Source organism: Lathyrus oleraceus, chromosome 7, assembly GCF_024323335.1.
Source record: "Lathyrus oleraceus cultivar Zhongwan6 chromosome 7, CAAS_Psat_ZW6_1.0, whole genome shotgun sequence".
Classification (NCBI taxonomy): Eukaryota; Viridiplantae; Streptophyta; class Magnoliopsida; order Fabales; family Fabaceae; genus Lathyrus; species Lathyrus oleraceus.
In genome coordinates, this window is record NC_066585.1 from 8296056 (window position 1) to 8313067 (window position 17012).

The 17012-nt window shown below is 29.7% G+C and overlaps 2 protein-coding genes across 4 annotated transcripts; one reads left to right on the top strand and one right to left on the bottom strand.

Moving 5' to 3' along the window:
* Positions 1 to 2616: 2616 nt before the first annotated feature.
* On the bottom strand, positions 2617 to 5654 carry LOC127103792 (mitochondrial import receptor subunit TOM40-1). 2 transcript variants are annotated; one of them, XM_051041027.1, is made up of 6 exons: positions 5500 to 5654; positions 3998 to 4099; positions 3624 to 3692; positions 3459 to 3548; positions 3037 to 3132; positions 2617 to 2952 (listed from the first exon to the last, which is right to left on the bottom strand). In XM_051041027.1, the coding sequence occupies exons 1-6, from the start codon at positions 5539 to 5541 to the stop codon at positions 2890 to 2892; spliced, it is 462 nt and encodes a 153-aa protein (XP_050896984.1). In that variant the 5' UTR covers positions 5542 to 5654; the 3' UTR covers positions 2617 to 2889. The 2 variants fall into 2 exon arrangements, with proteins under 2 accessions (XP_050896984.1, XP_050896986.1); XM_051041029.1 differs by having other exon boundaries at positions 5481 to 5639.
* A 4881-nt stretch (positions 5655 to 10535) lies between these two features.
* On the top strand, positions 10536 to 12462 carry LOC127103789 (uncharacterized). 2 transcript variants are annotated; one of them, XM_051041024.1, is made up of 7 exons: positions 10536 to 10670; positions 10754 to 10840; positions 10957 to 11109; positions 11368 to 11529; positions 11636 to 11689; positions 11810 to 11950; positions 12018 to 12462. In XM_051041024.1, exons 1-7 carry the CDS (start codon positions 10554 to 10556, stop codon positions 12396 to 12398), a joined length of 1095 nt encoding a protein of 364 aa, XP_050896981.1. In that variant the 5' UTR covers positions 10536 to 10553; the 3' UTR covers positions 12399 to 12462. The 2 variants fall into 2 exon arrangements, with proteins under 2 accessions (XP_050896981.1, XP_050896982.1); XM_051041025.1 differs by lacking the exon at positions 10754 to 10840.
* Positions 12463 to 17012: the final 4550 nt, after the last annotated feature.

Here is a 17012-nt window from a genome sequence, read left to right on the forward strand (position 1 = left end):
TATTGTGTTTATTAATATATTAGTTGATACAAATATATCTCTTTATTAACTATTTTCGTTATAAAATTATTTTAAATAGTTATTATAGCTATTGAATTATTTTTGTTAGAAAATCATGTGAACAAAAATAGTAAATTAGGATTAATAATAACCAAAATAGTGTAAGTGCTCTATTTATTGATTATTTTCGTCAAAATGCATAATAAATGTATATGAAGTGTTTGCTTAATCATTGCAACGATTGAATTTTATTCTCAAATTTTAAGATGGAAAATGAATAGAAACAAAAGAAAATCCAACTTTGTATCTAGTAGCAATGTAGCCTATGATACCTGATACCATATGATACCAAACTTTCTATCTATTTTAGAGGTACTGAGTTTATTAAGCATGCTTTCATATTTTGGTAAGTGGTCCTCTAGGAATATGCTTCTCACAAATAATTGTTATGCATTTTGTCCAATTAATAATTGGCTGAATTTTGCATGGTTCCTTGCTAGCTATTAGCATGTATATCAAAATCTATTTATTTTGATGAAAGTAACTTGTTTTGCATTTGAGTAAAAAGATTGAAAATAATGGACAAATAATTCATGTGATAAAAATGTAGCATAATTACATTTTTAAAACAAATAATGCTATAAAGAAATTTAGTGAAATACGGTAAGCCAGTTTCCTATAAAATGAGTCCATTACACCATTCATCATCATGCAACTTACAACTTTGTAAGCATAATATCATTATATTTTCTACATACTATCTTCCAAGTTATTTTCACATCTAATTTGTTATAGTTGATTGCGAAGCACTACACTTCCATATTTTTCATTACTTTCGCCAACCTCACTCCAACATATTCTTTGAAGATATCGATGTAAGATTTAAGATTGTCTAGTTATACATACTTAATTTCGTCCACCACACATGTCTCAAATATTTTCCACCCTTAATATTTATAATATGTTGATATTTCTTTAATGCATTTTGCAGAATTTTTCCGTCAACTTTATCATGGCATATAGTAACACAGGTATGTACATTATAATTACAATTTTATATTTATACTTCTGCAATTCAATAGAATTCACTTTTATATTTAAGTTAAATTCTATTATTTTTTCAGGAAGAAATCCTTCTCTCGTCAGCATCTTGATAGCAGTTGGCACTTTAATAGTATTTTTTATTTTTCTTATTATTATTACTCGTGTTTGGAGATTTTATAGACGCCGATATCTTGTTCGGATCATCCAAGAGAGAATCAGTGAATCAACGTTTGACTCATCCATCCCACTCCAACACACTGAAAATCAGTGTATGATATGTGTGTACGAGTTTGAAGATGGGGAAATGCTTCAGAGTTTGCCATGCGGACATGCATTTCATAAAAAATGCTTGCCCCAGTATTTATTAAAGATGACTCTTACCTGTCCCATTTGTAGGGCAAAGATTTGAGATATATTAATGTCTTATTTTATATTCAATATTAATGTAAAAGAATTTATATGAAGGTAAAAATAAAGTGTTCTAGTGTTTGAGAATGAATTAATATAATAATATATAAAATTAATTATATTATGTTTATTAAATTATATATTCGTAATATTTTACTTTTAATATAACTATCTTGAAAGTCATGCTATGAACCATTTTTATTTATTATATGTAAATATTACATTAACACATATTTATTGAACAATTTTGATCTATTGAGAGTGTAAAATAAATATAATAGATAAATATTAATTTATCGAGGAGAATATAAATGCCAACTACTTTCAGTTTAAATATTTACACTCTTATTTGTTAATATACAAGAAACTCGTTATTTCTAAAATAGTTAAACACTAGTCATTCTATACTATAAATTGTTTATAATTGAACATGTGAATTAAAAGACAAAATTAATGTTACAGATTTCATAAAAGCATATATAAATATATGGAATATTAATTAAAAATTGAAGAAATAAAAATATTTAAAAAAAGTACCGTGGATATCTTTTCAACCAGACAAAAAGAAACAAGTTGTTTTCCTTTTAGAATTAACCCTATAGTATCTCTGTATTTGGTATCACAAGTATTTTTAAATATTTATATATTTTTTTTATGTTGATTTGTTTTTTTCAATATTATTAATAAATTATAATTTTGAATGAAAAGTAAAAATAATTTATAATAAAATAGGAAGGAAATATTAATTATCAAAGTGTAAGCATGTATATGGATAATTAAGATTCAAAGCAACGTTCATACATTTGCAAACGTTCTCAATTTTTCTAACACCTCATTTTCTTTTTATCTACTTTTTATGACATCTATAACGTCGCACTTTCTAGTTCTGTCTCTTAACATATTGAAAGGTATTAGGGAGTCCACAACATTTTCCATTCAATATATTATGGATCCCAATTTCAACTAGATATCAGTATTAATCGCTTTATTAACTAGATTATTTCTACATAATAGAACTCTGGTATGAATCTGCGAAAACATCCAAATCGCTTTATTAAGTGTGATTAGTTCTAGTATGAATCTGTGAAAACATCCAAATGGTAAACATAATCACCAAATTATGCAAGGACTTTTTTAAGTCGTCGCTCTTGAGAAATCGAAAGATATTAGCAAACACGAGCATTATGTTGAAATGAATCTTATAATATGCATGGTCATCTATTATCACTCTACATCTCCCTCCAGGGAAAACATGGCAACAAATTTGAAGTATTTTTAGGCCAACTTGTAGATTAAATGATGTTTGCCGACACAAATGATATATTCCTCCTGTGTTTTCTTTTTCCCAAAAAGAAAAATCTACAACAAGTAAAATGAAGCAAGAAAACTTGCTAGGCTAGGCTGGCTAATGAAAAAGGAAATACAGCTCTAGTCCTGCTATTTTATTCTCCTAACAGTCAAACCATATCCAAATTTGTAGTCTTTTTTCTTGTGATCAAGCTGCAATAAGTAAATATGAAAATCATGTCAAAGAATGATGAATAATCTGATAAAACGTATATGAACAAAGGAAAGCGCTCTGACCTCGGCAGAAAGAATGAAGTTCAGACCCATGTTTAACCGCTCCTCCAAAAATGCAGCACAGACGCCATTGGAATCAACCTTTCCCCTAAGGCGGCACTACAATAACCAACACAAGATGTTGAAACAAGATAAGATGGTTTTTCAACTGGATAAAATGGGTCAAAATTTCATCACAATGAGCAAAGAACTTTAAATGGCCAACTGTGATCCTAATCAGCTTTCAAAGGGAGACTTTAAATGGCCAACTATGATCCTAATCAGCTTTCAAAGGGAGACATGGGTGGTAAGTTTCTTCCTCATAATTCACATTGTGTATTACTAAGTGCCATTTAAAATAAAGAAATAGGCATAAAAATCGTGGAATCGTTTAAAATCAGTCGAGGAATGACAAAGCATCACACCAAATATGTAGTACTAAGTACCTGTCTAAGGATGTAGTCATAACCAAAGCTAGCAGTGACGTCTCTTGACATGGAGTTGAAGTTGCACATCAAATCAGTAGCCAGAGAAACCTGCAAGGAAAATTCAATGTAAGAAATAAAAAGGACTAAGGAAAGCACAAATCTACTATGTCATGATTGACTCACCTTATCAGATACCTTCTGAACATAGCTTAGAAGGGCCATTCCAGTGCTGGCAATTTGTCCAGTGGCAACCTGGATGAATACAAGCAATTTGATATATTTCGGTAGCCATATAAAATGAATAAAATAAGTAGGTGATAAAAATGGAAACATTGAACAGAAAATAAGATAATATGTAGCATATGTTAACAATCCCAGATAGCAGAGCAGAGCATCCACAAAAACGATATAGCAAAAAAACGGGATGGCCATTATTCTATACGATAAACTTTAGATAAATAAACAGTTGTGAAAGATCCGAAATTAAATAAGTAAGCAAAGGGAAGCAAGCAAGTTGCAGATAATGCATGTAAGAACAAGTCTTAAGTCATCATTACCATTTTATCAGTGTTGTAGCGAGCAGCATAACCAACACCAGACTTCCGATGCTGACCATTCCAAAATACCTCCCCACCCAATGATAAATGATTGGTGACACTCTGCAAAACAAAAGTCAATGTTTTCAGTAATAAAATGGATTTATTCGCATGTCAATAAATTGTACCACACCGTGCAACAGATTGAATCGGTAGATATGTTTCGGATTAGGGGATAAAACAGTAAAGCTTGTAAACTATTCAGAATAATGATAACTCAAAATAGACCTAATGTAGAGATGATCCAATCATCCAATTAGAACACAAGCAATTCTTCATCAACCCATGATAGTGGGAAAAATTTGCACATAACAAACTGAATGTATCTCAAAAAACCTAAGTTGATGGCCTGATGCACAAGTCCATACATTTATATTAGTATACATAAATTGAACTTACTAAGCGATTCATACAAAGAAGAAACTAAGAAATTCTCTCACTCAACAATGACATTGACCGATTGACCATTACATGACTTAAATATGAGCCAAACTACTAAAGTTAAAAGTATTAAAAACAATCAATTATATATCTGAAGAGCATGCATTATTTACATTTCATGAAAATTTGCTAGCTTCCGTATATCAATATATACCACTGTTTAAGTAGAAATGTCCACCTTAAAATAACTGTAGAATTAGTTTTCACATAGAATCCCATTTAAAAATTAAACTGTAAATTAAGGTAGTGTAGGTCATTTGTGAAGTAGATAGGATTGCTGACAGTACAATGTCAATCAGTTCAAACAAAACCAGATAGCTGTATGCAAGTAATATACTGTAATAACAAACAAGTTAAGTAATCTAAATGACTTTTTCCTACCTAAATCTCATATAAAACAGGCATTAACTTGCTCCTAGCAAAGATCCATTTCCTAGTTGAATCTGGGTCCTATAATCCTTTCCCTGAAAAATATAAAAAGGAAACTACTTGAGAACAATTTGCATTCATAGTCAGAGAAAGTTCCACTAAGAAACTACCAAAACAATATATGCCAATAGAAATATAATAGTTAATGGACAACTAGTAGATGAGGGCATCAAACGAAATAATCTAGATTCTAAAAATAAAAACTAACATATTTGAAGGCCATATTAGTGCTCTCAAAAAATGGTCTTCTGTTACCTTAACACAATTCTAGGGCACAATCATAATTGAAGATAGAGCAACACAATTCAAAAAACAAAATGAAACAAAGTTTATCAAACACAATAACATATAAGAAATTCATTTATCAGGAACATACCAAAAGAGGGGAAAATAAAAACAAGTCAAGATGAATGTGGATCATCAATTACAGTGATTAAAACAGAATAACAACGCCATACAATGAGAGTTGGAGATAAAGAATATGAGTTACTGAGATTGCGAAGGAGTTCTTACAGATAGCAACAATGGCGCAAGTTTCATAAAAACAAATAAACAACGAAAAACTCATACATACCATAATTTTCAGAGCTTACAGAGGTCAACGGAATCATGTTGAGGTGCGACTGCAGACGCATTCTCTTGCCGGCGGAGTTGTGTTAGGGTTTTTCATCGCTTATGTGGGCCCGTCAAACCGCTGGCCCGTTTGAAATTGTGCTTTTTGGTTTTTATATTCAACATTTAAGATAAAAAAAAATGTTCTAGTGTTTGAGAATGAAATAAAAACACCTGATTGTTAAATACATTGTAAATGAATTTATTAAGACTTAAGATGATAATTCTAAAATAAAAAATGAAATTGTTTCACTTTTATCAATGTTAAATTAAAAAAATACAATGACTACTATTTTTAATAAAATATTTTACTCTAAGATTTAATTTATATATATATATATATATATATATATATATATATATATATATATATATATATATATATATATATATATATATATATATATATATATATATATATATATATATATATATATATATATATATATATATATATATATATATATATAGATGAAAACTAATATATTAAATATAATTTCAAAATGAGGCTGTATAGGATATAGCTTGGTTAGATTACATTAAAATGTATTATCTTATAAAGTTTAAATTGAAATTTATTTACAAATTTTATAATATTAATGATTATAAATATTTTCTATAGATTATAGATTATTAAATTGAAGATATTTATTTAATATATTACATTATACATTACGGGCATGCCACAGGGAAAAGAGTGGGTGTCAGCATCCCACAGGGAAGGTGAAAGGTGTTAGTCGAACCTTCCCAGAAATAGAGCGAAGAAAACAACATGCAAGGATTGACCCTACGGGCATGCCTTGAGATTTGGATGGCGTCAAAGATGCCAGCTATCTTCCTTTGGGCTTGACGTTTGTTTTGCACCCTATCGAGCCAGGCTATGTATTCTTTGTTGTCAGGAGTAGGAATCGACTGGAAAACTCTAGCTTCTGGGTCCATAAATTTGAGATTGATGATGCCATCCTTCTCGAAAGTAGAACGAACAATAGGGGTGAAGCAAGAGAAGACTTTTTGAACCTTTTTTGGTTGCATTCTTTCGTTTGGGAGTGTCCCATGGAAGGCGAGAAGTTTCTCAGTCACCATGAAGGGAATGAGTGTTTGTCGTTGCCGAGTTTCCACCTTGGATGGATTATTTGAAGGTGGTTGAGGAACCATGGTTAAACCTTCTTTTTTAGCAAGGTTAAAAGTGATGGGATTGTTACTAGTATCGTGTGTAACTGTATTCATAATGTTAGCAGAATATGCCATTACAATTTAAGAAAGAAGGGGAATGAGAAAAGTATTTGTTCTGAGAGTTGCAGAAAAATGCGCAAAGGAGAAGAAGGAAGGAAAACAAAAAATATGGAAGAATGGTATTTATAAGCAAATAAAATGACAACCAAGAGTCAATCGATATTGACGACAACTATTCTGATTCAATGGTAGTGGGAAAGTTAGTAAAGGTGGTTGAAAACCCACAATCTAGGAACTAGTTGCAAATGATGGCATTTACCTTGGAAACCGTGGCGCAGAAAGGTGTCATCATTGTGCATGACATCATCAATGTTTAGACACCTAGTCGAAATTAGGAAAGACAAAACGCCAAGTTTATCGGTCGAAACTGGCCTTTTAGGGGCAACTTGTTAGACAACAAATTTCGACTATTCCAAAGAGAAAAATTGAAGCAATAAGTATGGAATCACAAAACAAAGCTTCAAGGAGAGTGAACATGGTCGAAGGGGTTCGACAGAAAAGACGGACATGGAACATAAGCCAAGTCGAAATAGGTCCGACAGATAGAAAATGTGCAGGTCGAAGTCGAAGAAAATGACAGTTTACGCGGGTAGGATTTGAAAATATCAAGAACGTGGGAAGTTATAAAGGAAGTGGGCAGACATATGTCAAGCTATTAATCATCAAGAGCGAAATAACAGTTAATTTTATTTCCTATTTAAGAAAAGTTCATTGTTAGTTTTAGAGGTCGCATTTGTAATATTATAGAGGGAAAACACTCAAAGTATCAAGCGTTTAGAGAAACAAGTTCATTCCCACAAAAATGTATGCTTGCGTCCACATTTACCTTCAAGCAATTTAAATTACCAAGTATTTTTATCTGCTTTGCCATTTATGGTTTATCTTGTCTTTCGTTCATCTATTTTAATTGCACCTTTTACAAGCATTTCATGTCAACCGTTTTCTTAATCCAAACATTTAAATAAAACATCCTATAAACTTAACACTTAGTCTAGGATTTTGTAGCCGATCTTGGAAGTAAACCTCAATATGAGGCTAAAGATTGTCTGTGATAAACCACATGCAAACAGTCCCTCTATAACATTATTATAGGAAGGCCCTCATTCAATGCTCTGAAAGCAGTGTTGTCCACCATGTATCTTGCATTAAAGTATCCCTTAGAAGATGGTCAAGTTGAAATAGTGAAAGGTGACCAAGGAATAACCAGGAAATGTTATAAAGATAATCTGATATTGAAAAGAAGGAATTGTGCTGATGAACCACTCAAGGATGATCAGTTAAAAGTAAACTCAATTAATATCGGTCTGAGTGAGGAGCCACCCTATATCTTGCATTAAAGTATCCCTTAGAAGATGGTCAATTAGAAATAGTGAAAGGTGACCCAGGAATAACCAGGAAATATTATAAAAATAGTCTGATATTGAAAAGAAGGAATTATGCTGACGAACCACTCAAGGATGATCAGTTAAAAGTAAACTCAATCATAAGAATTAAGATGTCATATCTAAAAAAATGAAAGAAATAAGTAGTAAACAAAAAATATAAATTTGATATACTTATGTATTCCTTATTTTAAGCAAATTTTACCTTTCTATATTCATTAAATAATTGATGTAACTTATCTACATGTAAATCATATACATTAGTTATTTAATGAATCTAAAAAATAAAAATTTAGTTATAACAAAGCATGAATGAAGTACATTTATTAGTTTAATCTTTTTTAAAAAGTTATAATTTTAGTTATATTAGATAAATAATTTAAAATTTAATAGGTAGATTATAGAAATTATTAAAAATATCGGGTTGTCAAATAAATTATAAATAAATTTAGTAAGACTTGATATGGTAAATCTAAAATAAAAAATGAAACTGTTTCACTTTTATCGATGTTTAATTAAAAAAATACAATGAATAATATTTTTAATATTTGTTCAAAACATTTTACTCTAATATTTAATTTATATATATATGAAAACTGATATATTAAATACAAATTCTCTTTTCTAGAAAATGAGGCTATATAGGATATATCTTGGTTGGATTTCTTTACAACGAATTATCTTATAGAGTTTAAATTAAAATTTATTTACAAATTTTATAATATTAATGATTATAAATATTTTCTTTAAATTATGGATTACTAAATTGAAGTTATTTATTTAATATATTACATTACATATTATTATTATTACTATTATTATTATTATTTTATTAATAATAATAATCTTAATAATAAAAATAATAATAATCACTATTAAAATTATAATTATGAATATTATTTGAAGTTTCTAAACTCACAATGAAACAAATATTGAATCGACAAAAAAATATATAGTTGATATACTTCCTCCATTTATCATTTTAAAAAAACTTCAAATTTTATTTTAATTAAATAATTGGTGTATCTGACCTATATATAAATCAAATACATTGGTTGTTATATAAATATAAAAATTCAAAATTTGATTATAATAAAAAATAGATATAATACATTTATTATTTTAAGAATTTTTAAAAAGTTAAAATTTTATTTATAGTATATAAATAATTTTAAAATTATATGAGTGTCAAAAAAAAATCTTTAGACTTAAGATGTTGAATATAAAACTATATATATGAAACAAATATAAATCAGATACAATAGTTATTCAATGATTCTAAAAGTCAAAATTTGGTTATAACAAAGAAATGATGAAGTACATTTATTATTTTAATCATTTTTCAAAAGTTATAATTTTATTTATATGTTAAATATTAATCATTTTTCAAATATTATGAATAAATTTAATAAGAATTAAGATGGTGAATCTAAAAAAAAATGAAACTGTTTCACTTTTATCAACATTTGATTAAAAAAACTCCAATGAATAAGATTTGTAATATTTGATCAAAATAGTTTTCTCTAAGATTTAATTCATATATATATAATTGATATATTATATACCGTTTTTCTTTTCTAGAAAACAAGGACGCTTTAGATATAACATGGTTGAATTTCTTTAGAATGATTGATCTTGTAAATTTTAAATTCAAATTTATTTACGAATTTTAAAATATTAATGATTATTAATAATTTCTTTAGATTATGGATTACATGATTCAAGATACTTATTTAATTTATTCGATTATATTTAATTATTATTATTATTCAGGTAATTTTATTCATAATAATTATAATCTTAATAATAATTATTATTATCACTATTATTATTATTATTATTATTATTATTTGTAGTTTCTAAATTCACAATGAAACAAATATTGAGTCAACAAAAAAAATATATAAAGTTGATGTAGTTCCTCCATTTCTTTTTTAATCAAACATCAAATTTTATATTTATTAAATAATTGATATATTTGATCTATATATTAATCAAATACATTAGTTATTCAATTAATCTAAAAAGTCATATTTCAAAAAGTTATAATTTTATTTATATTATATAAATCATTTTAAAATTTAATAGTACAACATAAATATTATTAAAATCAGTAGATTGTCAAATCCCAAGCGTCTTAAAGATCATAAATAATCAATATCTTATTTTATTATTAACAAGTTTATTATTTAAAATCACTAAGTTATAAACTATTAATGGTTATAACAATATATTGAATAGGTTAATTGAATATTTCTAATGATTTATTTAAATTTAATATCATTTTTATTTTTATTTTTAAACTCAAAATTATGTGTTCAAATTTATATGGAAAGTTTTTGTTAGTATTAGTATAAATACGTATAAATAATTAAACAAGTATTACATAAAAATCAATTAAAAGTAAAGTCTATAAAGTCATGACGTTATTTTTGGTGATTGTTCTTAGCTTTTGGATAACATGTAGCAATATTGATGCAAGAAGTGGAACTCTATCAAATGAGACAAGTTATTTTATTACATCTGATATCGTTATGGTATTGTTTATTATTTAATTTCCTTTGTTATAATTTATTTTACATCTGTTTTACATGATTGTAATTTTTGTTAACATATCCAGCATCGTATGGACATTGATTTTGGTTGTATTAATATCTACAAGCAACCTTCTCTAAATCATCCTTTATTAAAAAATCATAAAATCCAGGTATAAAAAGTTTAAATCTTTATAGGTTTAATAAGATTACTTGATTTATTATGCATTTTATTATTCATAATTTGAAATATAAATCTTTGTTTTGTTTCCATTTCATTGCCAAATAGCGTTATCCAACCTTTACAAGAAACATTGTGCCAAAAAGGTCATCTTATGATGGTAAAATCATTGAAGAATGTCCACTGGGAAAAGTTCCCTTTCACAAGAAAACAAAAAAACATCAAATTAAAGGTTTTCAGTCAAATTCACATGAGTATCATGTAAGTGGACTCTCCTAATCATATCATGCAATGTAAGGTTATAAATTATATAATAAATTTAAGCTATCATAATATATTTATTGAGGATTAAGTATCAATATAAATTAAAAATAATTTCTCACAATTACAAATATATTGTGTAATTTAAATTAAAATTTTGAAAAATAAGTTGATGCAATGGGGTCTACACCAATGTTTTTAGTATTTAAGAATTTTCTAATTATTAATCTAAATATTACATTTGTTCTTATTTTCTAGTCGATCACCCTCGATACAAATCAAACTACGACATTTCATGGAGGATATGCATACGTTGGTGCATATAATTTACAGCTTAAAGGAAAACAATATAGTTTATCTGGAATTTGGGTTGAGAGTGGTCCACCATCTAATTTAAATAGCATATTTGTTGGCATCGGGGTAAGTTATTTTTAAGATTTCAAACATGTATTTTTGGTTTATTTTTCATGTGTCAATAAAACTTTTTTTAATGAACTATTTGTATCAATTTTTTTTCATATACAAGGTTATGCCAAACTTATATGGAGATAGTGAAATTCACCTAACAACACGTTGGACGGTATTATTATAAACTTAATGTTCCTAATAATTCTTAAATATTCTTAATAAAATGACTATTAAATTTACTAGACAAAAATAATTTTAATATTATTTTGCTCAATTTGATACAAACATGCAGGCAGGTGGATCAGGATGTTACAATGTTCATTGTCCTGGGTTCGTGCAAGTCAAAAGTAAACCATATCTTGGAATGATCTTATCACCTGTTTCTAGCATTGGGTCGTTTAAAAAATGGGCTTTTGTTCCCACAATCAAACAGGTAATTTTCATTTGAAAAAAATTATAATGTATATTTTATCATCTTTTAATTGCTTAAATATTTGTAGGATAAAGTAACGGGTCATTGGTGGTTATGTATATTCCCAAAGCTACGATGTTTTGGATATTTTCCAAAAGAATTATTCTCTCACTTAAGTTCAGGAGCATCTATCGTTAGATATGGTGGTGAAACTTATACTCCGCCTGGAATGGTTAGTCCTCCAATGGGTAGTGGAAGATTACCACAAGAAAGATTCAAAAACTCGGGTTTCATGGAAAAAATTAAGATAATTAATTCAGAATATAATCAAATTGATATAAATCCTAGAAATATGAAGATAATTAAAGATGGTAATTTAAGTTGTTATGACTTATTATATCGTGGTTTTGAAGGAAGTTATTCTCAACAAGCTTTTCTATATGGTGGGCCTGGTGGAAGGTCATGTTAATGATTGTATCGTAGAATAAATTTATTTAAAGGCTTCATAAAATATAATAAATAAAGTTAATTATTTTTCCCTTGTGTTTTATATTGCTCCCTAGATATATAATCTTACTTGTTATAATGGTCTATAAGTTCTAAAAAAACTTGAAAACTTAGGTTAATAAAACTTAAGTTGCTGAATTTAAAAAAAAAATATGAAATTGTTTGATTTTTATCAACGTTTGATTTTTAATATACAATGAATAATAATTGTAATATTTGTTCAAAACATTTTTCACTAAGATTTAATTCAAATATATAAATGCTGATATATTAAATACAATTTATCTCCTCTAAAAAATGAGGCCACGTAGGTTTTAGCTTCATTGGATTTCTTTGGAATGACTTATTTTGTCATGTATATCGAAATTTATTTTTAAATTTTATAATACTAATTATTATTAATTTTTTCTTTAGATTATGGATTTATGAATTCAAGATATTTATAAAATTTAATATAATAATAGTAATACATATGATGACATGCATATGGTGTGGTCCATGAGATCCATCGACCTGAAACCAAGAGTTTAAAGAGTATCAAATTGGACAAAAGACTATAATCCTTACATAAAGTGACACACATACACACATTGTAAATAAACTTAACCATATTGACTTTAATTTCAAAAGACAAAACGAACTAACAACCCCATCTTCTCCTTTTGGCAATTTTGTGCCTTTTTTTTAACTTTTCAAAAGAGAGCAGTTAGATTTAAGTTATCTTTGATTGAGATATAATTCTCCCATTTCCATGATATTTTGATTATAAGTCTTTCCATTTAATAGGGGTTAGTGGCATACTTGTTGATTAAATCCAAGTTGGAGCCCTCCCGCTTAAATGTTGAAAAGCCCTCATTATCGGTGGATGTTTGGTTGAGTATTCCCCTTTTGATAACAAAAGATCTCTAAGCTTATGTTAATATCAATCCACCCATTTCTTTGAATTTCTTACCGTCATACCCTAATTTTCAACCCTAACATGCCACCATCATTTGTATCATTTGTATGACATCTAGCATCTTTGCACTACTAACCTATTGAAAATACAAAAAGATTTTCTACTTTGTTTATCTTAAGCTAGGGTTTTGCACCAAGAATTTTCAAAGATTGATCAATCAAGACTTGGCATGAGTTTTAACATTTCAAACTCCTCATCCTTCCCAAGTAATCAAGTGACTTCCATCAATAAGAATCAATTTCAAGATCATTCCATCTCAAATTTATCAAGGCCAGAGTTCATCTGATACCCTCAGTTAGGGTTTTGATCCAAAGTCAACTAGTTGACTTTTTAGCCAAGGCATGATCCCAAAGCTTGAAGTATGGTTCAAATACTTCGAATACATTATAAGTGATTCATTCACATCATCCAATATGCCTAAGAGATCCCATTCATTAAAGATTTCAAGAATTAGATTCATCCGATACAAAGTCAACTAAGGCAAAGTCAAAGTTTGACTTTCAAAAAATTTGGTCAACCATGGACTTCTCAACTCAAGGATAATTAAAATATGGTTGATGGATGCATTTGATCAAGAGTAAACAAGAAATTTGAGGTTACTTGCAAAAAGGGCAAGATTTGGTTTTGTAAAATTTTCGAAGTTATGAAAAAAATACATGTTCAAGTACCCATCTTTCCAAGGACATAACTTGTGATCCAGGCCACCATTTTCTTTGCTCCAATTATCATATTAAAGGTATTACTTTATACTTCAACTTTTTCCTTGATTATTAATTCCCAAAAAATGCAAGGATTTCAAGTTATGAAGCCATGAAGTTGGTACCATGAACTTAAAACACTTAGAAAAAACTTTCAACCAAATCTGCCTTCAAAAAGTGGCTTACTTGATCATCACTTTTCAGTATGATACATATTGATTCAAGGAAAACTCCATCCATGAAAGTTGTAGATCATGGTCTTATCTTTCCAAAAAATCAAAGATCATGAAATTATCATATTTGAGCTAGGAGTTTCGAAGAGTTGAAGTTGGCTATCCAAATATGAATTTTTGGGTCATTTTCATGACAAATTCATCATGTAACCTTGAGCCAAAGCTATAAGATCTTGCTTTACATGCTATCTTGCTTCTAAATCTCACCTTAATCATAATATTACACAAACCTTTGATGTATTACACAAGGGATTGAGCCATTGACCAAGTCTTGATGCCATATTTTGAAGGTTTTGCAAAAAGCTTCATATCCATTTTGATAAAGGCCAACTTTTCCAACCACTCTTGCATTGAGATTCTAACTTGTTTCTTCTGATCACACTTAACCTTTAAACCAGAAGCAACATCCTAAAAGTACCTCTAAATTCCTCCTATCATTCCACCTTTTCATCATGATCCATTATGATTTTTTGTGCAAAATGAAACCAAGTCACCAAACTAGCATTCCAATTGAACCAAGATTAATTTCTGCAAGTTACATGAACCATATGTAGTCTCTGTAAATAGAGAGACAAGCCTCATAACTCAATACACCATAATTGGCACAAAAACTCCATTGTAGCAAATTCTCCAAACCTCAAACTTCCAAATTCCATTGTACTTGTGTTTTCTCCAAACCAACACTTCAAATAACTTCTAAACATCCATAAGAAGTTGTCCAAACACTTGAACAACTTTTGTAACAGCCCTACTGTAACACCCCAAAATTTGCCCTCCTCATTCATGCATTCATTTAGCATTTCATATTGCATCACATCATGTCAATCAGAATTAGATAAAAAAAAACAAAAAAAAACGAAAAAAAAAAAAAAATAATAATAATAAAATTTAATTTTTAATTAATTAATTAATTAATTAAATAAATAATTAAATAAATAAAATATAATAAAATTTTTTGGACTTGGGTCTCTCTCATTTGAGCCCACAAAACCATGAAATTCAGTCTATAAATACCAAGGCTTCACTTGAGAGAACACAAAACAAAAGGGGATTTTGAAGAGAAGCAAAATACTCTGAGGTTTCCTTGGAACAAAACCCTGAGGAAAAAGATAGTGAGAGAAGACCTAACGGAGTTCAGAGCAGCCTCCAAACCCCGAAGGGGACTCAACTACACAGAATCACCTTTGCCTCACATAAACCCTGAAGATTGTTTTGTAAACCTCACGGGTGCAACTCAATTTCAATCAAGCTCTCCAATCAGGTTTGCCATTATTCCCATTACCTTTGCCCATGGGTTTAATATGTATATGAATGTATAAACAGTGTCTTGAATGTTTAACCGTTTAATTTCTGAAATGTATGCCACAGGGTTTGAGTTTTTTGAAACCATACTGTTGATCATGAAAAAAATGCTTATGGTGTTTCACTAACCCTTTTGTTGAATTTTTGTGAGGGCTCACATGACTTTTGCAGGGATAACTTGCGTGGTTTCCCACTTTATTTGTGGGATAACTGTCGCATCCGCGAAAAACAACCGGCGGGCTGAAACAAAAACAACACAGAGCCGCCACTGCGCGTTATTTATTCCAAAATAGGGAAAGGAAACGCTCAGAGAAACCTGGAAAAAGCATCGTCTCGCGACCAAAGAGAAAGGGTAAGGGAGTCGGTTACGCAAGGGGAAGGTATTAGCACCCCTCACGTCCGTCGTACTCGACGGGATCCACGCTCTAAAAGAAAGAAAAGGTTGCTAAATAAATATCACACACACACACCAAAGACAACGCAGGTGGGGTTAAGAGGAAGAGAGCTCGATAGGACATCGCGTCCTATGCCTACGTATCTCGTCTGGAACGAGAATCAGAGCTGCCGTAGTTCGGCTCACGCACGCCAAACAAGACACACACAAACACAGGCAAACTGGGAACCCGAATGCCAATTGTTGGGCTTACATCGGCTTCTGAACCAAACAAACACAATCAGGATACGGACAGCCAATCGCTGGGCTTACATCCATATCCTGACACACAAGAAGCTAACAAGCAAACACACACAAAAAAGAAAAAAAGTGCCCGGAGAGACCTCGCACGGCCTCTTGCCTACGTACCTCATCTGGTATGAGGATCAGGGCGACGTAGTTCCCCTGAAAGGGAAAGAAATTCTAATCAGATACAAAGGGAGACACACTACCAGGGTGTTGTACTCGAGCCTAGTGTTATCATGCATCATTGCCCTATGTTGTGGTTTCTACCTACTTGCACAACAGCAAGCTAATCCTATCCAGGAAGAAAGCAAGCATGCAAGCATCAATCAAAATAAAACAAACATTTCACATAGCACACACTATATCCAGTCAAGTGAGGCTCAAACAAAGGGTGGACTGCCGAGGCAAATCATCTGTACAAGGTGTAGCACCTCAAATTTGCACCTATCATTGTACATACATTTTCATATTAGGTCATAGCATATCATGGTCCATTGCATAGCATTTGCATTGTTCTCAGTTGCCTCAAGAGCAAGCAATCTAGAATTAGGTCAAATTAATCTCCTGATCAGTCAACCAAGCAAGCAAAGGAATTTCTCATTGAACCAAGGCCTTGGGGTTTGTCCAACAAGTTCACATGGCTTGGAGGTCTATTTGAAGTATTTTGGTCAAGGGTTGAAAACTCAGAGGTCATCAGTTCATACAC